This window comes from Equus caballus, chromosome 22, assembly GCF_041296265.1.
Source record: "Equus caballus isolate H_3958 breed thoroughbred chromosome 22, TB-T2T, whole genome shotgun sequence".
NCBI classification, from domain to species: Eukaryota; Metazoa; Chordata; class Mammalia; order Perissodactyla; family Equidae; genus Equus; species Equus caballus.
The window spans coordinates 5,548,007-5,572,483 of record NC_091705.1 but is presented as its reverse complement, the minus strand read 5'-3'; the positions used below and the strand labels follow the sequence as shown (position 1 = coordinate 5,572,483).

Below are 24,477 nucleotides of genomic sequence, written 5' to 3'. Positions count from 1 at the left end.
GGGAACAACACTCAAGTCCAGAGGTGAGTGAAGCCCACACAATTGACATGTCTCTAACCCTGAAGAAGGCAAGTTATCTGTTCCAAGACACTTAATGTTAAAATAAAGTAAGAGTTAAAGATACTAATAAATGTCCTTGATTCTTCCAAGAATGCATCAAATTTTCAGCCATCACCTGTGAATAAAGGATGGCCACGTTGCTCTGCATGCAAGAAAGCATTTGTTCAAACAGTTTTCAGTGAAAAGTTAGCAAATAAAAACACTGAAAGAGCTGCTCTCCTAAAGAGATTCAATTAAGCATCAGTGCAATTGTACGGAGACCATGTTGCAACACCAAGGTGGCCTGTTTTTCTGGTCATTATTAATCCAGAAACCTTAATGATGAACAACATTTGTGTTATTGTCTACCCAAATTTAATTTGTTTATGCAGCAGTTCAGTTAATCCTGCAATCTGGTTTTCTCAAACGAGGGCAGATAATGGAGACATCGTTCTTTACAAGTCTTCAGGCTTTTAAATTCTGATAAAATCAGGATTCTTCACTGGGTCTTGCCCCAGCTCTGAATTAAACCACTTTAAATGTAATTATGGAACCTGGCCTTACATCAGGAACATCCATTTAAAAAATTGATTGGTCAGGCTGTTCTACAAGGCATTTTATGAGCAAACGATTGCAATGGGGCCAGAACTGTAATTTATAAAGGCAAAAAAGCAGGTAAATACTTTATTAGTGGTAATGAGAGGGTTTCCAGCTAACTGAATCCTTTCTTTCCTTGCTAGCTACTTCACGGAGCCATGGTGCATGGCCCTCTTTCACGATCGTTTTATTGATCTCAGGAAAGAGTTACACCAAATCCTAACCTCCAAAGAGGTAAGAATGATTAATGGGTATGTGGGCTATTCCTTGCAAATTATAAGCAGTTTATAGTTGTTGGTCATTTAGACTTTTCCCTACATTCCCTCTTTATGGTTTTACTTTTAAAAACCAACTCTACTTCATATAAACTATCTACAGAGCGTGTAAACATAGACAGTGAGGTTCCAGGGAAAGAGGATTGTTTAAACCCTTTTATGAGGGCAGGTGTCTTTTTCCTTTTTGCAAGTAACTGCATTTTCATTATCAGCTAACGGTGTTGGCTGAAAACTGAGTATGAGTTGTATCTTCTTGCCCTCAAGAATGAAGATTGCATTCCTTTAGTTTCTGACCGTATTTGTCCAGCCATGCTTGTGGATTTTCTAGATTTCTAGAAAGCAAAACCTCTGGAGGAAAAGCCTGCAGTGGGGGATGGTTCTGGTTTCTGCATTTACAAATGGGAAGGCCGCAGGAAGAGGGGGTGCATCCAGTGGGGTCTGCCTCTAGCTCAGACTCCTGTGGAACAGGGACTAGCTATTCCCACCTCAGAGAGCTGTGGGAGAGTAATGGAGTGCAAGCAGTGTGTATATATATAAACAGTAATTCCTTTTCTCAAATATTAAGATGACATAACCCATTTCATTTCCCTTTCTACCTTGTCTTCAGAGAAGTAAAGAAGTTCAATCCCATTAACTATGATATCCTAGAGCTCAGTAGATCTATTTTTATCTCCCTCCACATGTGGAGAAAGAAATAACAGACTATTGCCTACAACTGTTATTATAAATAATTTCAAATCTATATATGACATTAAAAAACAAGATCATTATAAGATATCTCAAATCCTTTTATGTAAGTAAGAGAGGCACAGATTATAAATCCACTGGTACTACATTTAGCTGTGACTGAAGCCAAAGAGTTCCCTACCAATGTGAAGCTTTGTGCAGTCAAAATGATCCTTCAAAACCCTCTAAGAAAGGTGATAATTATAAACATATATGTACCTAACAACAGAACCCCAAAATATATAAAACACATGTTGATAGAATTGAAGGAAGAAATAGTTCTAGAAAAATAGTTGGAGACTTCAATATCTCACTTCCAATAATCAATAGAACAACCAGATAGAAGATCAGTAAGTAGACAGAGGACTTGAATAGTACTATAAACCAACGAGATCTAACAGATGTATAGAGAGCACTCCGTCCACCAACAGGAGGCACATTCTTCTCAAGTGCACGTGGAATGCTTTCCAGCATGGGCCATATGTTAGGCCACGAAACAAGTGTCAATAAATTTTAAAAGATTTCAATCGTACAAAGTATACTCTCCAACCACAATGAAATAAAACTAGAAATCAAAATCAGAAAGAAAACAAAAATGCACAAATTTGTGGAAATTGAACAACAGACTTTTAAGCAACATCTTTGATTTTAAGAAAATCAAATGGGATATTAGAAATACTCAGAGACATATGAAACTAAAAACACGACATACCAGAACTCATGAGATGCAGTGAAAACAGTTTTCAGAGGGAAATTTATAGCTATAAATGCCTACATTTAAAGAAAAAAGTGAAGATCTCAAATCAGTAATTTAATTGTGCTCCTTAAGGAACTAGAAAAAGAAAACCAAACTAAACCCAATGCTAGCAGAAGGAAGGAAATACTAAAAAGTTAGAGTGAAGATAAATGAAATAGAGAATAGAAAAACAACAAATTAATGAAACCAGAAGTTGATTCTTTGAAAATACCAACAAAATTAACAAAGCTTTAGCTAGATTAAGAAAAAAAGACTCAAATTACTAACATCAGAAATGAAAGTAGGGACATTTCCACTGACCTTACAGAAATAATAAAGGATTATAAGAGAATACTATAAACAATTGTATGAAACCCAGTTAGCTATCCTAAATGAAATGGACAAATTCCTAGAAACACACAAACTACAAAAACTAACTCAAGAAGGAATAGACAATCTCAACAGACCTGTAACAAATAAAGGTATTGAATCAGTAATCAAAAACCTCCCACAAAGAAAAGCCTAAGACCAGTTGGCTGCACTGGTGAATTCTACCAAACATTTAAAGAAGAATTAATACTAAGCCTTCTCAAACTCCTCCAAAAAAATAAAAGAGGAAGGAACACTTTCTGGTCCTTTCTATGAGGTCAGGATTACCCTGATACCAAAGCCAGACAAAGACATCAAAAGAAAAGAAAACTACAGAACAATATCCCTTATGAATTTAGATAATCTTCAACAGAATATTGGCAAACTAAATCTTGCAGCATGTTAAAAGGATTATACAGTATGACCATGTGAGATTTACCCCAGAAATGTAAGAGTGATTCCCCATATAAAAATTAATCAATGTAGGGGCCCTCCCTGTGGTGTAGTGGTTAAGTTTGGCACTCTGCTTTGGGGCCGGGTTCACAGGTTCTGATTCCGGTTGTGGACTTACTCCACTTGTCAGCTATGCTCTGGTGGCAACCCACCTATAATGTGGAGGAAGATTGGCACAGATGTTAGCTCAGGTCTAATCCTCCTGAAGCAAAAAAAAAAAAAAAAAAAGACGAAGATTGGCAAGAGATGTTAGCTCAGGGCTGATCTTCCTCAGCCAAAAATAATAATAATCACTGCAATACACCACATTAATCAAAGGAAGGGGAAAATGCTATCATCTCAACTGATGCAGAAAAAGCATTTAATGGGGGAATCTCGTCAAGATGGCAGCGAAAGCAGACTCTGGATTCATCTCTTCCCACAAACACAACAGGTTACAACTATTTTTGGAAAAATTACCCTGGAGAGAAAACTGGATAAAAAGAACCCCCACAACAAGGGACAGTCCTGACTAAGGAGGAAGAGGCAGAAATTCCTGCTGGAGAGGAAAAAAGCCACCTTTAGGAGCAGTGGAGCTTCTCAGCTGGTGAGGTGGGAGCCACCCTAAGGTACGCAGCCCTCCCTGGAGGAGTGAGGTCTGGAGTGGGGGCGATACTGCTATAAGCATCCTTCAGACTCAGCCCAACTGAGACGGGGGTCTTACTGTCTGGCTTTGCTGGTTATTAACTGCAGTGAGGACACCTCCAGAAAAGCTATCAGCCGAAAGCCGAAAAGATTCAGGTCTTAAAGGGCCCACGCACAAACTCACTCATTGCGGCAACCTAAAATCACCAGAGAGAAGGCTGACAGTCCTTTGGTTAAATGAGACACACCTGGTGGGCTCTGGAGGCACCTTGGTGAGAGGAGGGACCTCTCCAGAGACTGACACATTGGTGGGGGCCATTGTTCTGACCTGGTCCAGGTGTGCTGACACGACCCTCGTGGGAGCCATTGAGGTTCATCCCTTGGCCAGTTAGCCCAGGGGTCTGCCACACCCACTAGAACACAGATTTAATCCAGTTCAGCCAGGGCAGGCAACCCGCCCTAGGGACCTACACCACCTAACAGCAAGCCCTCAGGCTACTTTCAGCCTGCATTGACTGGGTGCCTTGATCCTCTACAGGCAGGCAAGGGTGTCTGCCTTTATGGGGCAGGGCCTGTGTGAGGACCAGGTGAACTGTGGGGGGCATCGGTGGAGAGGTGGGGGCTTCTGCAGTGTGGCGTCGGGGTATGCTCCAGGGGGTTGAGAAGTGTGCACCCACCAGGACTGTGTTGATGGTGTGTGTGGTCCTGTCAGAGGTGAGGCTTATCAGTGGCAGAAGACCTGTGCTTCACAAATAGCCGTAAAAAGGATCAGTCCCACCTTCCAAAGCCTGAAACAATTGAGTGCTCCCATGCCTAGGGCCAGCCCCACTCAGCTGCACCCAAGAGAACTGACAACAGCCTTGTAGGGCTGAGGCCTATCACAACTGTAAGCCCCTGAGCCTAGCAACCAGCTACCTGGGTACCAACCCAATTGAGAGGAAAACTTCAATAGGAGTGTGCCGATAGACTTTGTAGCCAACAGTGCTGAGGCTCCCCAAACTGGATTTACAAACAGCTGGCCAGGGAAGGAAAGACTAGACTCCCTGGGTTCCTGCAGTGGGAGCAACCCTGCCACAGCAGAAGGACACAAGTAGCCCACAAAAGGGTCACTCCTGGGTCTTCTGGACTGGTGATGAGAGGGAAGCACACTCCTGGGCCTCATAAGACATCTCATACATAAGGCCACTTCTCCAAGATCAGGAGACATAGCCGACTCACCTAATACATAGAAATAAGCATAGAGAAAGAGCCATAATGAGGAGACAAAGGAATACTTTCCAAGCAAGGGAACAGGACAAAACCCCAGAAAAAGGAATAAATCAAACAGAAACAAGTGACCTATTCGACAAAGAGTTCAAACAGAATATCATGAGGATGCTCACAGATATGGGGAGAAGAATGGATGAACACAGTGAGCACATCAGCAAAGAACTGGAATATATAAAAAAAAAAAATCAGAAATGAAGACTACAATACTGGAAATGAGAAATTCACTAGAGGGTCTCAGTAGCAGAGTAGACGATGCAAAAGAACAGATCAATGAGCTAGACGAAAGACTAGAGGAAATCACCCAAGCAGAACAGAAAAAAGAAAAAAGAATTAGACAGAATGAGAACAGTCTAAGGGAACTCTGGGACAATATCAAGCGTGCTAACATTCGGATTATAGGTGTCCCAGAAGGAGAAGAGAGACACAAAGGGGCAGAAAATTTATTTGAAGAAATAATAGATAAAAATTTTCCTAATCTGAGGAGGGAAACAGACATCCAAGTTCAGGAAGCACAGAGAGCTCCAAACAACATAAGCCCAAAGAGGCCCACACCAGGACATATTATAATTAAAATGTCCAAAATTAAAGACAAAGAGAGAATCCTAAAAGCAGCAAGAGAAAAGCCACAAGTGACATATAAAGGGAAGCCCATCAGGCTATCAGCGGACTTCTCAGCTGAGACCCAACAGGCAAGAAGAGAATGGCATGACATATTTAAAGTGCCAAAAGGAAAAAACCTACAGCCAAGAATACTCTATCCATCAAGGTTGTCATTCAGATTGGAAGGAGAGATAAAGAGCTTCCCAGAAAAGCAAAAATTAAAGGAGTTTATCACCAAGAAACCAGTTCTAAAAGAAATGCTGAAGGGATTTATTTAAGCAGGAAAGCAATGACCACAAATAGAGATTAAAAAAAATTATTATCAAAAAAACAAAACAACAACAACAAAAAAACAGGCAATAAAATCACTTGTAAAGGTAAAAATATAGTAAAGGTAGCAGATCAACTACCTGTGAAGATAATATGAAGATTAAAAGATAAATGTACTAAAATCACCTATTTCAATGATAAGAGGGTAATGGATGGGCACACACTAAACAAGAGACTACATATGATTTGAAAAACATAAAATGTGTGAGGAGGAGAGTAAAAAAGTAGAGATTTTAGAAAGAGCTCAAGCTAAAGGGTCTATCAACTTGATATAGACTGTTATATACATAGAATATTAAACAGGATCCTCATGGTAATCACAAATCAGAAACCTATAATAAACAAGCAAGAAAGTAAGATGAAAGAAATCAAACATATTACTAAAGACAGCCATCAAACCACAAGGGAAGAGAGCAAGAGAACAAGACAGGAACAGAGAAGAACTACTAAAACACCCAGAAAAAAAAAAGTAACAAAATGGCAATAAATACATATTTATCAATAGCTACTTTAAACGTCAATGGACTAAATGCTCCAATCAAATGCCATAGGGTGGCCAACTGGATAAAAAAACAAGACCCATGTATATGCTGCATACAAGAGACACACTTCAGACCTAAAGATACTCACAAACTGAAAGTGAAAGGATGGAAAAAGATATTCCATGCAAATGGCAAAGAAAAGAAAGTGGGGGTAGCAATACTTATATCAGACAAAATAGACTTTAAAACAAAAACTGTAACAAGAGATGAAGACAGGCACTACATGATGATACAGGGAACAATCCAACAAGAAAATATAACACTTGTAAATATCTACACACCCAACATAGGAGCACCTAAATATATAAAGCAATTATTAACAGACATAAAAGGAGAAATAGACAGTAACACAATAATAGTAGGGGACTTTAACACTCCACTTACACCAATGGATAGATCAGCCAAATAGAAGATCCATAAGGAAACACTGGCCTTAAAGGACACATTAGACCAGATGGACTTAGAAGATATATACAGAACATTTCATCCCAAAACCAAAGAATACACATTCTTTTCAAATGCACATGGAACATTCTCCAGGATTGATCACATATTAGGCCACAAACAAGTCTCAATAAATTTAAGAAGATTGAAATAATACCATGCATCTTTTCTGACCACAAAGGAATGAAACTAGAAATCAACTACAGGAAGAAAATCCACAAAAATGTGGAGATTAAATAAAATGCTACTGAACGATGATTGGGTCGATGAAGAAATCAAAGGAGAAATCAAAATATTCCTGGAGACAAATGAAAAGGAAAATACGACATGCCAAAATCTGTGGGATACAGCAAAAGCGGTTCTAAGAGGGAAGTTTATAGCAATTCAGGCCTACCTCAACAAAGAAGAAAAATCCCAAATAGACAATCTAAAGGTACTGGAAAAAGAACAACAAATAAAGCCCAAAATCAGCAGAAGGAAGGAAATAATAAAAATCAGAGCAGAAATAAATGATATAGAGACTAAAAAAAAAATAGAAAAAATTAATGAAACCAAGAGCTGGTTCTTTGAAAAGAGAAACAAAATTGACAAACCCTCAGCTAGACTCACCAACAAAAAAAAGGAGAGAAGGCTCAAATAAATAAAATCAGAAGTGAAAGAGGAGAGATTACAATGGACATCTCAGAAATACAAAAGATAATAAGAGAATACTATGAAAAGCTATATGCCAACAAATTGGATAATCTAGAAGAAATGGATAAATTCTTAGAAACGTACAACCTTCCAAAACTGGACCAAGAAGAAGCAGAGAATTTGAATAGACCAATCACTAGTAAGGAGATCAAAACAGCAATCAAAAACCTCCCAAAAAATAAAAATCCAGGACCAGATGGCTTCCCTGGTGAATTCTACCAAACATTCAAAGAAGACTTAATACCTATCTTTCTCAAACTCTTCCAAAAAATTGAAGAGGAGGGGAGGCTTCTTAACTCCTTCTACGAAGCCAACATTATCCTGATACCAAAACCAGACAAGGACAACACAAAAAAAGAAAAGTACAGGCCAATATCACTGATGAACATCAATGCAAAAATCCTCGACAAAATACTAGCAAATCGAATACAACAATACATTAAAAACGTGAAACATCATGATCAAGTGGGTTTCATTCCAGGTATGCAGGAATGGTTCAACATCCCCAAATCTATCAATGCAATCTATCACATTAACAAAATGAAGAATAAAAATCACATGATCATCCCAATAGATGCAGAGAAAGCATTTGACAAGATACAGCATCCATTTATAATAAAAACTCTAAATAAAATGGGTATACAAGGAAAAAGCCTCAATATAATAAAGGCTATATATCACAAACCCACAGCAAATATCATTCTCAATGGAGAAAACTGAAAGCTATCCCTTTAACAACAGGAACCAGACAAGGATGCCCACTGTCACCACTCTTATTTAACATAGTATTGGAAGTCCTAGCCAGAGCAATCAGGCAAGACAAAGAAGTAAAAGGGATCCACATTGGAAAAGAAGAAGTGAAACTGTCACTCTTTGCATATGACATGATTTTATATCTAGAAGACTCTAAAGAATCCACTAAAAAACTTTTAAAACAATAAAGGAATACAGTCAAGTCGCGGGATACAAAATCAACGTACAAAAATCGGTTGTGTTTCTATACACTAACAACAAAGTAGCAGAAAGAGAAATTAAGAATACAATCCCATTTACAATTGCAACAAAAAGAATAAAATACCTAGGAATAAACTTAACGAAAGAGGTGAAAGATCTGTACACTGAAAACTATAAAACGTTGAAAGAAATCGAAGAAGACACAAAGAAATGGAAAGATATTCCGTGCTCTGGGATTGGAAGAATTAACATCCTTAAAATGTCCATACTTCCTAAAGCAATCTATAGATTCAACACAATCCCTATCAAAGTTCCAACATTTTTCACAGAAATAGAACAAAGAATCCTAAAATTTATATGGAACAACAAAAGACCCCGAATAACCAAAGGATTTCTGAGAAAAAAAGAACAAAGCTGGAGGTATCACACTCCCTAATTTCAAAATATATTACAAAGCTAGAGTAACCAAAACAGTATAGTACTGGCACAAAAACAGACACACAGATCAATGGAACAGAATTGAGAGCCGAAAAGTAAACCCACACAATTATGGACAGCTAACATTCGACAAGGGAGCTGAGCATACGATGGAGAAAGGAGAGTCTCTTCAATAAATAGTGTTGGGAAAACTGGACAGCCACATGGAAAAGAATGAAAGTAGACCATTCTCTTACACCCATGCACAAAAATCAACTCAAAATGGATTAAAGACTTGAATGTAAGACCAGAAACCATGAAACTTCCAGAAGAAAACATAGGCAGTACTCTCTTTGACAGCGGTCTTAGGACCATATTTTCAAGTACCATGTCTGACCCGGCAAGGGAAACAAAAGAAAAAATGAACAAATGGGACTACATCAAACTAAAAAGCTTCTGCACAGCAAAGGAAACCATCAACAAAATGAAAAGACAACCTAACAATTGGGAGAAGATATTTGCAAACCATGTATCAGATAAGAGCTTAATATCCAAAATATACAAAGAACTCATACAGCTCAACAACAAAAAAAACCAACAACCCAATTAAAAAATGGGCAAAAGATCTGAACAGAGATTTCTCCAAAGAAGATATACGGATGGCCATCAGGCATATGAAAAGATGCTCAACATCGTTAGCTATCAGGGCAATGCAAATCAAAACTACAATGAGGTATCACCTCACTCTGGTCAGAATGGCTATAATTAACAAGACAGGAAACAACAAATGTTGGAGAGGATGTGGAGAGAAGGGAACCCTTCTACACTGCTGGTGGGAGTGCAACTGGTGCAGCCACTATGGAAAGCAGTATGGAGTATCCTCAGAAAATTAAGGATAGATCTACCATATGATCCAGCTATCCCACTGCTGGGTATTTATCCAAAGAACTTGAAAACGCAAAGACATAAAGATACTTGCACCCCTATGTTCACTGCAGCATTATACACAATAGCCAAGACTTGGAAGCAACCCAGGTGCCCATGAAGGGACGAATGGATAAAGATGTGGTATTTATACACAATGGAATACTACTCAGCCACAAGAAATGATGAAATCCGGCCATTTGTGACAACATGGGTGGACCTTGAGTGAAATAAGTCAGAGGGAGAAAGTCAAATACCTACCGTATGATCTCACTCATAAGTAGAAGATAAAAACAACGACAAACAAACACATAGCAATGGGGAATGGATTGGTGGTTACCATGGGGGAAAGGGGGAGAGGGTAAAAGGGGTGATTAGGCTCACATGTGAGGGGATGGACTATAATTAGTTTTGGGGTGGTGAACATGTTGTAATCTACACAGAATTCGAAATATATTATTATGTACATCCAAAAGCTATATAATGGTATAACCCAATGTTACTGCAATTAAAAATGAATAAATAAACAAAAAAGGAAAAAGCATTTAACTAAATTAAACATGCTTTCGTGGTAAAAACACTAAAAATCCCTAGGAATAGAGGGGAACTGCCCCAATCTGATAAGGGGTAGTTATGAAAAACCCACAGCTAACATTGCACTCAATTCTGAAAGACTGAAAGCTGTGCCTCTGAGATCTGGAACAAGAAAGGATGCCTGCTTTCATCACTTACACTCAACATTGTACTGGAAGTTCTAGCCAGAGCAATTAGGCAGGAAAAAGAAATAAAAAACATCCAAATTGGAAAGGAAACTGATCTCTGTTCTCAGATGACATGATCTTATATATAGAAAATCCTAAAGAGCCACAAATAATATTAGAGCTAATAAATGAATTCAGCAAAATTACAGGATACAAGACTGACATACAGTAATCAGTTGTCTACATTAGCAATGAATAATCCAAAAATGAAATTAATAAAACAATTCCATTTACAATAGCATCAAAAAGAATAAAATACTTGGGAATAATTTTAACCAAGAAGGTGCAAGTCTTGTACACTGAAAACAACAGGACATTTCTGAAAGAAATTAAGGAAGACCTAAATAAATGGAAAGACATCTATGTTCATGGATTTGAAGACAGTATTTTTAAGATGGCAATGCTAGCCAAGGCAATCTTCAGATTTCAACGCAATCCTATCAAAATCCCAATGGTATTTTTTGTAGGCATGGAAAAGCCAATCCTAGGGTTCATATGGAAATGCAAGGGACTCCAAAAAACCAAAACAATTTTGAGAATAAAAAGAAAAAGTTGAAGGACACAACTTTCCAATTTCAAAACTTACTACAAATCAACAGTAACCAAGACAGTATGGTACTTGCATAAGGATAGATACATAGATCAATGGAATAAAATTGAGAGTCCAGAAGTAAACCGATTTACATGAAAAGATGTTCACATCATTAGTCATTAGGGAAATACAAAGCAGAATCACAATGAGATACCACTTCACACCCACTAGGATGGCTATAGTTAAAAAAAAAAGGGGGGGGGAGGAAATAACGAGTGTTGGCAAGGCTATGGAAAAATTGGAACTGTCACACATTGCTGGTGGGAATGTAAAATTATGCAGCTGCTGTGGAAACACAGTTTCATGGTTCCTCATGACTTACATACAGAATTACTATATGACCTAGCCTGAACTCCTAGTTATATACCCAAAAGAATTGAATATAGGTATCCAAATGAATATTTGTACAAAAATGTGCATAGCAGCACTATTCAGAATAGCCAGAAGGAAGAAGCAACCCACATGTCCATCAACAGATCAATGGATTAACAAATGTGGTGTATCTCCACAATGGAAAAGTATTCTGCCGTAAAAAGAAATGACGTACCGATAGTCTGCAAAGTGGGTGAACCTCAAAGACTATGTTAAGTAGCAGAAGCCAGACACAAAAGATCAGGTATTGTGTGTGGCATTGTGAGGTGAGCTGTACGGATGAGCACTGTGGAGGGGAGATAGTCACCCTGAGAGAGCAGAGGGTCACCCTGAGAGGGGAGAGTGTCACTCTGAGAGGGGAGATGGTCACCCTGAAGTGGGGACGGTCACACTGAGAGAGGTCACACCCTGAGAGGCAAATGCACGAAAATATGTTTATAATCTAGAGCAGCATTTGTCTTAGAAAAACTTAAAAGTTCCGTTTTGTCAATGTACAATTTTTACCCCAAGGCAGAACAGCATCATACAATATGAGCCCCAAATCTTCTGTAATTTTTGTAAGTTCATTGTTTTTGATTGATACAAGTCTCCTGAAAAATTAAGAAAGAACCAACCTCGTAGGTATTGCAGAACATATGCTTGGGGGTGTGCTGGTGGCGCTCCAATGGTCCAGCTCCTCTAACAGTTGGTTCTCGGTGGCAGTTGCCTCTTTCTCTCTCACCGTCCTGTTGAGTTGATTTGCAGTCCTGTGACCCCCACTGACTTTTCTTCCAAATGTATCATCTCCAATGCCTGGCAGTGGCTTACTTAAATAACCAAGAGATAATTACCTTATGCCTCCATACAGTTTGAATCTATTTTTCTATCGAAGTTCTTACTATTAATAAATTAATGATCCAGTAGAACTCTGCAAGTTATCCACTTTTTTTCTGTTCGAAATAGAAAGAATTATTAGAAGTTCAAATAAACACACCATTGAGGTCCACGTGACGCTTCCTTGAGGGTAATCGTCAACTGTTTCGGTGTTCAGAAAGCACGCAGCTCAAACCTTGGTGAAGTGTTCTTTGACACAGCCCCTATAGATGGGCAGATTTGTGACACAGCAAACGAGGGGCAGCGTTAGCTGGAGAATCCAGGTGGTGTGTGTGCAGGTGCTAACAGTATAATTCTGTCAACTTGCCTCGGTGTTTGAATATTTTTACAACAAAATGTTGGAAAACAATTCCATGTTATAGATATGCACAGCATGTGATTCTCAACTTCAAATAACTTTATTCTCTCAGCCCTATCTTTAAAGATATCAATGAAATTTAACTTTACTAAGAATTTATTCTAAGGCTTTCTGTGTGTGTGTGTGTGTGTGTATGTGTGTGGAAGATGGGCCCTGAGCTAAATCGGTTGCCAATCTTCCTCTGCTTTATGTGGGACGCCGCCACAGCGTGGCTTGATGAGTGGTGGTAGGTCTGCGCCGAGGATCTGGGCCTGCAAACTCCAGACCATCGGAGCAGAGTGTGGGAACTTAACCACTATGCCCCGGGCCAGCCCTGGAATTTATTCTAAGGCTTTTTTAAGTCCTATTTTTGGGGAGTGTAACCAAGTAAAGTAAACCATGTAGGAGTTTTCACGTAAAAATGTTTAATCACTTCCTTTCTTATTTCTAAAACAAGCATGATTTACAGATAATTTTTATCTGAAAATTGAGCTTAAAATTACTATCCTTGCCGAACCTTGAATACATGATGCTAAGTGAAGTAAGCCAGTCACAAAAAGACAGCTACTGTGTGATTCCATGTATATGGGACACCTAGCGTGGTCAAATTCCGAGAGCCAGAGAGTAGAGTGGTGGCTGCCAGGCGATGGGAGGAGGGGCTAGGGGAGTTAGTGTTGAATGGGGACAGAGTTTCAGTTTGGGAGGATAAAAAGTTCTGGAGATGGATGGTGGTGATGGTTGCACAACACCCTGAATATCCTTAATGCCACTGAAATGTACACTTCAGAGTGGTTAAAGTGGTAAATTTTATGTATATTTTGCCACAATTAAAAATAGTTTTTTAAAAGATAAAAAGTAATGATCCTTGGGGAGCTGAGCACTATCTTTTCATTGTAGTGAAGCTTCCTTCTTACTGTGGGCTAAGTTCTCTCTCTGGCCTCTTCCTGTATTTTCCAGGAGGGAGACCTTCCTTCCATGGAACAGTTAGCCCGTCAGATAGAAGATGAGGAAATTAGCCTGAAGGAGAAGCCCAGGAGCTATCTCAAAAGAGTTTTCCAGGAAACCATCTACAAGCCGCTGGTGGAGAAGAGCATCCTTGACTACCTGCACTACAATCAGTACCACCTGCCCATGTACGCGTGGCCAGGCATCATTTAGTCGTGGCCCTGGTCTCCACTTTATTTTCTTCACACATGTAGTTCCTGGAAGTGCTCTGTATAAAAAGGAAACCTCTCTGAAGCCTGGCTTGATAGCCAAGGCCCATCGCATTGTGGTTTTGCCATTTCTTTCCCGTGTCCTTTTATGCTTGTAGTTTTCTATCATCCCGGTAGGTGGCGCACGGCGGTGAGTCTCTATTCTGGGGCAGGGAGACACCTTACCAACACGAGGCGTGTTCCTGGGCAGAATAAGCCCTGTTAGCAATAAAATGAGATTGTACTGTATAGAACTCGTTTTTACCTTGGGTGTGATTCTGTTTGAGTCCCTGAAATGTTCTGCCACCAATTTTGTTAGGTCTTCACATGTTTACCCAGTAATACTCCTGGGCGATAAGAAAGAAAATCCTGTGCCCAGAGTGGAAAATTGGTAAAACAGATGATGAGACATTAACTCTGTAATCTAACATCGGAAAGACAGATTGCGTTGGAAAGTCTACCTGAACTTTGGAAAGGAGGAGGCTGCTGTCACAGTCCCTGTTTTTTTAATGTTGCAGGTCCTGAGCATAAATGCACTGGAAAACTAGAAGATCAACACACCAGCTCGGGCACAGCTTTTTAGATCACAAAAGTGCAGGAAACTAGTGGGAAATTAATCTGGTTCATTTCCTCTGACCTTTAGCACTGTCGCTTTGCAGTGGGAGCCTCTGGTACATGTCACCTGTAATGTGGGTCAGAAATCCCCCTTCTTACAAATAAAGCAAATTAAGTGTCTGCTAGAAAACATACGAATTCGGGAACAACACATAAGATTGTTTTCATTTATTTGGATTTCTTTTAGCAGACTGTAACACAATTTGTGACTGAATTTTTTACCAGCAGGGCTTAAAACTGGTTTTCATGCACACAATTCCAGTTTTTGTTCATTTTTTTGTATTTATGTTAACATTTAGCAAAAGCCTCAATACAAAGATTGCATAGCTATTAGGAGGAAAGGTCATAGTTGGCATTACAGAATTATACACCCATTATCAAGCTGATACTTCTCAAAAATAAATTGTTCCAGCACACTAGACTCCGATTTTTCTAAGACAGGCAAAAGCAAACAAGAAACTCCACTAATTCCTTCACATGTGTGTTTTACACAAATGCATGGGTCATTTAAGGGGAGGGCCCAACTTCGGCCAGATGGTACAAACTGTGTAACTTGAATGGAGAGCGATCCCTACTGGTTCACCCTTCCAACTGCAAGCCCAACACACCAGAAAGCGGATTGCAGGGGCATGCAGATGAGTCAGTTTAGAAAACCACCCTCCCCTCGGCCCTCCCCCACCCCAGAGGCCCTGGGTCAAATTCATCAGCAAACGGAGCGAGTTTCTGGGTGGACACGAACAGAACCACCTCATTTAGAGATCAACAGTTATGATTTCTGTGACCAAGGATTACAATTAAAAAGCTTCTAGTTACATAAATGTGACCCCAAATGACAATGCCATCCTTAATACTGAATCATGCATAAATTTGATGTTTTCTTTTGCTGCTAAAAAAAAAATAGTCTTGAACCTCCATAAGTATCATGGCAGATTTGAAAATGTCTAGAAAATATTTTAGTCTACGGAATATGTCAATGAGTTTATTCTAATCATCGTCCCATATTCAGAAGGTGAGCAATTTCCTGGATCTGGACAGGAATTTTAGCAAATAAGTGCAGACTTGAGCATTTTATCAATGAGGAGCAACTTTTCAAAGAATAAGAAAGGAATCCAAGAGTCGTTGATCGTAACTTGAAATGGGCTGTTTTAAAGGGCTTCAGGAGAATAAAGATGCTTGCTGATGACAAAGCCTAGCCAAGGAAAAGGCTTCAAAGAGACCAATATTCGGACTTCTGTCGATGTGCACAGGCATGGATTCTGCAGAGACAGATGAATGTGTGAAGTCCCTACGTGCTCCAGCATTTGCTGCTGAGCTGGGGACATCTTAGGTTCTAAGCCTGATCCTGGCATTCTATGGTTTTCAACAAAGAACACCGACGAGAAAATATCCAAGTTTTATTCCCCCAAATCTCATGCCACAACCATGCCTCACAGATGCCTCTAACAGTCCCTGACAGATGTGGGTTTGTGAGAGGTAGCCTCCTCCTTTCCAAAAATGGCTCCTTATATTACCCCCAGACACCGCAGGAAGGCAAAGCAAAATGAAAGATGAGGTGAGAGCGGATAAAATGCAAAGCCAGCCAATCAATATTTACCCTTAGAAGAGGGTGGGTTTGCGTGCGTGTGTGTGTGTGTGTGTGTGTGTGTGTGTGAGAGAGAGAGAGAGAGAGAGAGAGAGAGAGAGGGCTTGAGTGCCCCGGGTGAGCGAGTGTTAGCCAAGCAGGGAGAGAACTGGAGAGTCGCCTCGTGAGAGGAGCTGTTGATTGTTTTCTGGTCGAGAGAAGAGGTGATGATCGGCTGGGATAAAGTGAGCGCCGGGCCGGGGCAGGAGCCGGCAGCTGTATGCTAATGCTCACAGAAACCAAGCCTCCGCGTCCCCCATTAAAGCAGGCGGCCAGGAGGCCACACATCACTGAACAAATAGGCTCTCTCTAGACAAATAAAATAACACACGTTGGCCTGCAGGAAGGGGGGAGAGCCAGAGGGGGCGAAGAGTTGGGGGAGAGTGAGGAAGGGGGGAGAGAGACGGGAAGAGAGTAGGAAAGAGGAGAAGGAGACAGGGTGAGAGGGGAGGGGGAGAGAGGATGGACTGGAAGAGAGAGAGACCGGGAGAGAGGAAAGGGAAGAGAGAGGGGAGGGGAGAGGAGGAGAAGAAAGCGAGGTGGGGGGCGGGGAGAGACCTAGGAGAGAGACGGGGAGAAAGAAGGAAAGGGACAGTCTGAGGGAGAGAGACCGCAAGGGAGTCAGAGAGAGACAAGGGGAGTGAAAGACGGGAAGCGAGAGAAGGAAGGAGGGAGAGCCGGGACGGTGTAGGGAGGGCGGGGGGGGGGGGAGAAAGAGAAGGGGAGAGACGGGGAAGGAGGTAAGGAGAGACCGGGAGAGACAGGGATGGCAAACAGGAGGGAGGAGAGGAGAGGGAAGGAGGCCAGGACCGGGAGTAAAAGAAGACGAGAGGGAGGGCAGGAGGAGAGAGGGTGGGCGCGGGGAAGAACACCCCCAAACCCAAAGGGTAGCAACACGAAAGGGGGGACCGAGGCCAAGGCGAAAAGGGCGCCCCTTCTGGCCCCCAGGAGCCTGGCTGCCTCTTCGTCCACCCTGGGGCGGGCGGGCGGGTGGAGGAGCGGGTCGCCGGGGCCTTTCTGTTCAGCTTTGCTGGGTTTTTGTCGGTCCCTTTTCCGAGACAGAGGCGCGCGGGTGGAAGCAGGCCCCGCGTGCGCCCCACGTTCAGTGCCATCCCGGTCGGGGCATAATTCTCTGGTGATGACTTTCCCACATTTTCTGGCGTCGCCTCTGCCAACACCACCCTCCAGTCGCGGCCCGGGCCCTTCCTGCCCTCTCCCCTCCCCAGCACGACGGTCCCACCCGAGGCAAAAACAAACAGCCCCGAGGGCACTTCAAGGAGCGTGCGGTGGCCCCGACGGCACGCTCGGGAGGATAAAAGAGGCGGCAGCCACCCCGCCGGCCCCCGGCCGGATAATGGGCGCCGAGCAGATTGCCGGGGGCACTTGAAACTCGAGGGGAGGGAAACACTTGAGCGCCGGCCCTCCCCGCGCCCGGCGGCCGGCGCAGCCGCGCGGACTCGCCCTTGTTCGCTCTTTCATGCGCTCGCCTTTTGTGTGGAATTATTTAAACGGGAGATCCATGGCAGCTTTATGCTAATGTGCCGAACAAAGGCAACGGCCCGCGGGCGGGGGGCCCGGAAGGTGCCTGGAGGGCCGGACCGGGCCAGGCGGAGCGGCGGCGGGCGCGCTGCGCGTGGCTCTCGCGTGCCCCGGGGACCGCCGCAGCCACCCCTCATTCCTGCAAACACAAAGCCTCTCCGGGCCGGGCCGGCGCGCTGGGCGCACGGGGGCGCGGGGCCGGACGGCGGCCCGGCGGCGGTAAAGCGCAGCTCAGCCGGGCCGTGGCTCGTGGGCAGGGAGGGCCAGGGGCGGGGCGTCGGTGAATCCGGGACAGGGGTCCACAGCAGCGGGGGCGGGACGCTGACAACTCCCTCTCGCCCCTCCCGGGTGTCGCTAAACGCTCAGCGATTGCGGACCCTCTGGTCTTCGCCTCCCAGGGGCTGCCTGGACTCATCGACACCCCCGGGGCACCTGCTAGGCCGAAATTCTCCGCTTTAGCGCTTATTTCTAAGCTTCGCGCTTTCTAGAAACTCCTTGGAGATAGACTCTTGAACCCGGGGTCCCAGCGAACCCCGACGCGCTCCCCGACGGCAGCCTGGGACACCAGGACAGAGCAGAGTGCCTGCGGCCTCCAGCTCGGCAGCCGTCAAAAGAAGAACCCACAGCCGGGTCTGCAAGGACCCGAAGAGGAGAGGCCGCCTTACTTTTCCAAAGCGCCGGCCAGGACCTCGCAGGGAGGGGGGGAGTAGCCTGGGGGCTGGGAAGGACACTTCGGGGCCCAGCCTTGGAGCCCTCTGCGAGCTGACTCCGGTGAAGCTCCCCTGGAGGGAGGCAGATCGGCGCTCGGCTTCGCCCAGCCCAACTGCACGCCGCCCCTGCTCCGAATCGCAATGCTCAGAGGCCCGCCGCCGGGGCGCGGCGTGGTGGCGCTTTGCTCCTCCCGGAGGAAGACAAATATCTCGACTCGATCCCCCCATCCCCGCGGGCGCGGAGATTCTGAAAAATAAAACCACGCAGAAGACGACGGAAACCCACGACCGGGTGCAAGGGTGCCCTTACTGGGAGGTTGCTGGTGTGTGCGTGCGTGCGCAGCCCAATTCTTCCCCAGCCCTAGGTTATGAAATTAGTTTCTAATACTTGTAGCTTTCAAGTTTCCATTTATTTTGACCATACCGGTCTGAAAGCAGATTTCATTTTCGCTGGCAAGACTAGAAACCACAAAGAAAAAGAAACGGATCCATTGAAAATCAGTATCTCAATAGTGTTCAATAGATTCTCTTGGCTTAATTCAGAGCCCTGTTTGAATTCGCTGCTTTCAAGGAGGGGTTTTGTTTTTTGCCCTCCCCTCCCCCCCAACACCCCTCTTTACAATTATGGGTGTTGTTATTTTTAAAGGATTTACAAGGTGACTACCTCTCCCTGTTATCTGTTGAATGAAAAGAGTGTTACACAGGCAGGACCAAATACTCGGCAGTCAGTTGGGGATGGCGGGCCGAGCCCCCGCCCCATTATTCCACAATCCAGATGGAATTCGTGATTAGAAAATAAAATTGGCCGAAGCTGTCTCGGAATCCCATTTCCACTTCTAATTTCATCAGCAGTATTAATCAGCGCTCAGAGGAGTAAGGAAATAACAGTTACTTTTAGATTGAAACGTATCCATAAATTCTAGATAAACTAATTTTAGGATTTCTAACTTTTCTCAGGACTAGCATTCCTCCCAGTTAGCATTTTCAAAAAGAGGCAGAAAGCTTTCAAACTACATTTCATTCTATGTATTCTTCTCTTTTCAGTCTGAGTTAAGAAAATATCATAAACATAAAATCACCAATATTTTCCCCCTTGATTGACCAACTTGATTAACCCCTTGGTTAACTAATCCTGATAACCGTCCCCATTACAACTTATTACTCATATGGTCTGCATTTTTTAAATGTTTAATTTCCACGCCAGGGTATTTTCAGAGGGAAAATCCAAAACAGTTTAATACTTTCAGTGGAATTGAGCTTAAGCAAAACTCAGCAAAATCTATTTGGGTGCACAGAGCTTTGCAGAAAAATGTCCGTTTCCTTCTTTTTCAATAAAGGGACATTTTCCTCACAACATATCACATTTTTTGAGGCTTTGCTATTTGCTCCCCAGTGATAGGCCATCAGGGCCACGACACAGTCTTGGGGTCTGCTCTCACCCCCCAAAGATGCTGCCTTTTGTGTTTCCTTGGGGCCAGGCTGGGAAGCGGATGGAAGCAAACGGCCGGGTCTGGGTCCAATTGGGGCGGGGGTGAGGGGTTGCGGTGGGAGGTGGAGAGTGGATCTTCGCTGTTGTCTTTTCCTGGTGGCACGGAGGAGGCAGCTTGTCCTTTCCGAGGCCACAGCCTGCCTCCGAGGACAGATTGCCCCCCCCACCCCCCCGCCCCGGCCGGCAGCACGCGTCTCTTTTGCGTCCAGATTGGCCGCGACCGGCGCTCAATAGCGGGAGGTTAATTTCCTTCACAAAGGTGAAGGGGGCACGGCTCCGGGGGGCCCCGCGCCCAGACAGGCGGCCCCTTTATTCGCAGCGCCTTGATTGGAGCCCTTGATTTAGCATCTGATGTCAACCAGCAGACAAAATGCCCGCTCGGAATGAAAATGCATGAGGCCGAGCAGGGAGAGCGGAAACCAACTTCACTGGGGCGCACGGGCTTTGGCCGCGCGCGTTTCGTGCTTTGGCCAACTCCATCTGAATCAACCCAGCGCTGGGCGATGCGGAGGCTCCGAGCCGCCTGGACCAGGCCCTTCCAAAGATGCCAATCCCTGAGCCACGGGGAAATTAAAAAAAAAATGTTCAGAAATTCAAGTTCCTTTTGGAACCCAGCCCAGCATGCCCCCTCCCGCCTCCAGCGCCGCATCTGCTGGCGATTGAAGAAGTGCGGGGCCAACTGTTTCTCAAACTCCAGAGAAACCGTCCCGAGGCCCGCGGACACGCCAAGGCTGCGGACAAACATCGCCCTCGGCAGCAGTTAGACGGCCAGAGCCGATCCTCTACCAAACTTGAACTCCAGGGTCTCATCTTCGCTTGGATCCTGGGTCCCGCGGCCCACTCATCCCAGGCACGGGCGGGGGCTCTTGCCCGCCCAGACTTTGCAGCTATTTTCGAGTCTTAATTATTTCCCAAATACCGCGAGGAGTTCCTGCGCCTCTCCCGCCCCAGCGGCCGCACTCAGATCTCCCCCTCTCTTGCTGCTGCCCACCGCCGCCCCTGCCCAAGCAGCGCGCACAACTTCCCCCTCCGCTCCGGCTCGCGGCTCGAACCCTCCTGACATTTTGGGGCCATTCTTCTCCTTTGTTGCTATTTTGCTCTCGACCCGCGGGTAATCCCCGCGCGGGAGGGGGGGTGTGCATTGTCGTGCTGATGGACGGGCCCATTTGGCTGCTCCGCGCCCCCCGGAGGAGAGACACAAAGCCCAGGCACGTGCGCTTCCCCATAGAGGAGCAGCAGACCGTGAAGGGAGGCGGGGCCGGGCGTGTGCCTGGGCCGGGCGGGGCGGTGGCGCCGGGCGGGGCGGCGGAGGGGCGCGCGCGGGGGCCCCGCGCCCTCAGGTACATCTGCCGCACCTACCGGGCGACCCCCGAGTCCCGGCCCCCTTTTTGCCGCCCCGCCGCCCTCCCACCCTACTAGGCGGAGGACCTGCGGGCGCGCTGATTGGCTCTGGGGGAAGCGGGAGGCGAGAACAATGGCCCCCTCCCCCTGTTAAAAGGGAGCGGCTCCTGCGCCCGGGGACAGGGACGCGCGAGCAGGGCGCAGGGGCCGGCTGAGCCGCCGCCACGCGAGTTCCGCAGTCGCTGCTCACGGGCCATGGGCCGGGGGCACTGAGGGCCGCCGGGGCCGAGCGCGGAGGTGGGACCGAGCCAGTGCCTTGCCCTCGCTCCGCGCCAACATGCCCCGCGGCTTCCTGGTGAAGCGCAGCAAGAAGTCCACGCCCGTGTCCTACCGGGTCCGCAGCGGCGAGGACGGCGACCGCGCGCTACTGCTCTCGCCGGGCTGCGGGGGCGCCCGCGCCTCGCCCCCGGCGCCGAGCCCCGGGCCCGGACCGCTGCCGCCGCCACCGCCACCGCCGCCGCCCACCGAGCGTGCCCATGCGGCGCTCGCAGCCGCGCTGGCCTGCGCGCCGGGCCCGCCGCCACCCCCGCCGGGCCCGCGGGCCGCGCACTTCGGCAACCCCGAGGCTGCGCACCCCGCCCCGCTCTACAGCCCCACGCGGCCCGTGAGTCGCGAGCACGAGAAGCACAAGTACTTCGAGCGCAGCTTCAACCTCGGCTCACCGGTCTCGGCAGAGTCCTTCCCCACGCCCGCCGCTCTGCTCGGAGGTGGCGGCGCCGGTGGCGGTGCCAGCGGCGCGGGCGGCAGCGGCAGCGGCACCTGCGGCGGCGACCCACTGCTCTTCGCGCCCGCCGAGCTCAAGATGGGCACGGCGTTCTCAGCGGGCGCCGAGGCAGCCCGCGGCCCAGGGCCGGGCCCCCCGCTGCCTCCGGCCGCTGCCCTGCGGCCCCCGGGCAAGCGGCCCGCGCCCCCCGCCGCCGCTGCTGCTGCCGAGCCGCCCGCCAAGGTAGCCAAGGCCCCGAGCGCCAAGAAGCCCAAAGCCATCCGCAAGCTGCACTTCGAAGACGAGGTGACCACGTCGCCTGTGCTGGGGCTCAAGATCAAGGAGGGCCCGGTGGAGGCTCCGCGGGGCCGTGCGGGGGGCGCGGCGCGGCCGTTGGGCGAGTTCATCTGCCAGCTCTGCAAGGAGGAGTACGCCGACCCGTTCGCGCTAGCGCAGCACAAGTGCTCGCGCATCGTGCGCGTGGAGTACCGCTGCCCCGAGTGCGCCAAGGTCTTCAGCTGCCCGGCCAACCTGGCCTCGCACCGCCGCTGGCACAAACCGCGGCCTGCGCCCGCCGCCACCCGCGCGTCGGAGCCCGAAACCGCTGCCAGGGCTGAGGCGCGGGAGGCGACAGGCGGCGGCAGCGACCGCGACACGCCGAGCCCCGGCGGCGTGTCCGAGTCGGGCTCTGAGGACGGGCTCTACGAGTGCCACCACTGCGCCAAGAAGTTCCGCCGCCAGGCCTATCTGCGCAAGCACCTGCTGGCGCACCACCAGGCGCTGCAGGCCAAGGGCGCGCCGCCTGCGTCTCCGGCCGAGGACCTACTGGCCTTGTACCCCGGGCCCGACGAGAAGGCGCCCCAGGAGGCGGCCGGCGACGGCGAGGCTGCCGGCGTGCTGGGCCTGAGTGCGTCCGCCGAATGCCACCTGTGCCCAGTGTGCGGGGAGACCTTCCCCAGCAAGGGCGCCCAGGAGCGCCACCTGCGCCTGCTGCACGCCGCCCAGGTGTTCCCCTGCAAGTACTGCCCGGCCACCTTCTACAGCTCGCCTGGCCTCACGCGGCACATCAACAAGTGCCACCCGTCCGAGAACAGACAGGTGATCCTCCTGCAGGTGCCCGTGCGTCCGGCCTGCTAGAGCGCGCCCTCCACCCCGGTCCCCCGAACTGTGCCTTCGCTTGGAGACCCACGAAAAGAGCGCGCCCCGAACCCGCGTCCGCGCCGGGGGCGCCCACCCCCGGTGAAAGTGTTGTCTCCGCTTCTCTCGGTGTGGCGTGACGGTAACCCCGATCCTCTCGTTGTGACTCCTTTTGGACACCCACCCCCCCACCCCGCCATTTGCGTTACGTCCCCTTCCCCTCTTGGCGCAACAGGAGCCAATCTCTTTCTGTACAAGGGAGAAGAGCTGTACGCGTTTGTCTCGTGGTTGGAAGCCTCCCCTTGGCGAGGAGAGCTGTTTTTCTTGCTAGTATTCGCTGTGTTCATGGTCTAGAAGCGCGGTTTGCTCTCGCCTACCAATCTCTGCTCTCTGTGTCTGTAGCGTACGGGTTGTTTTGGGTGAATCTTGAGGAAGAAATGCCTTTATATTTCACAGGCTGTAAATTGAACTTCCCACACGATTAGCTTTATTATGGCTTGTGAACTGCTGGAGTCTGGCTTTACCTTTTTGTATGTGAACAAATCAAATTGCTTAAAAAAGAGTTTTCTTTAGCATAGCCACAAATGCCTTGAACTGTTGTCTGTTTGGGATTGTTTTTCTGGGGGGGGGGGAGGGATTTTCAGAAGATGCTGTAGAAACTGCCTCAATATTTCATGTAAGCCTTTTTGGTTTGATCATCTTTGTTGAGGTAGGGCTATATGAGTTCCTTCTAAATGTATATGTTGATTTATGAGTAATTGTTATTTATTCTTTATTTATTTATATTAATTATGAAGATTATGATATTATTTGATTGCAGATCTTTTTTTTTTTTTGGTGAGCTTTTTTCCCCTGCCACTCTTGACATTTCACTGTGCATTTTAGAAGAGAGCCTTTTTCTAAAGGGATCTGCTAAAAGTTTTAACTTTTATACCTATCTGAGCGAATTACAGACAACCTACCATTTTATTCTGCTTGGAGGGCCCTGAGGCCCTGTACAACTGACAGCTCTTACTTTTAAATGCAATCTCTTTTCTACATACATTATTTTCTTAATTGTTAGCTATTTATAGAAAGCTTCAATAGAACTGTTTCAACTGTATAACTATTTACTATTCAAATAAAATATTTTCAAAGTCAAA

General features: G+C 46.5%; 2 protein-coding genes across 6 annotated transcripts in view; both read left to right on the top strand.

Moving 5' to 3' along the window:
* CFAP61 (cilia and flagella associated protein 61) overlaps positions 1-14,855 on the top strand; it is a 294,815-nt gene extending 279,960 nt beyond the window's left edge. For 4 of the 5 annotated variants that reach the window (XM_023626019.2, XM_023626021.2, XM_070247017.1 and 1 more), the window contains 2 exons: positions 780-870; positions 13,885-14,374. In XM_023626019.2, coding sequence (XP_023481787.1) covers positions 780-870; positions 13,885-14,085 — 292 coding nt within the window. In that variant the 3' untranslated portion in view covers positions 14,086-14,374. Of the gene's footprint in view, positions 1-779; positions 871-13,884 lie in introns of all 5 variants that reach the window. The other variant, XM_001489672.6, reaches the window with a different exon arrangement.
* Positions 14,856-21,590: 6,735 nt separating this feature from the next.
* On the top strand, positions 21,591-24,477 carry INSM1 (INSM transcriptional repressor 1). The gene has a single exon (XM_023626017.2). It carries the CDS (start codon positions 21,773-21,775, stop codon positions 23,333-23,335), a length of 1,563 nt encoding a protein of 520 aa, XP_023481785.1. The 5' UTR covers positions 21,591-21,772; the 3' UTR covers positions 23,336-24,477.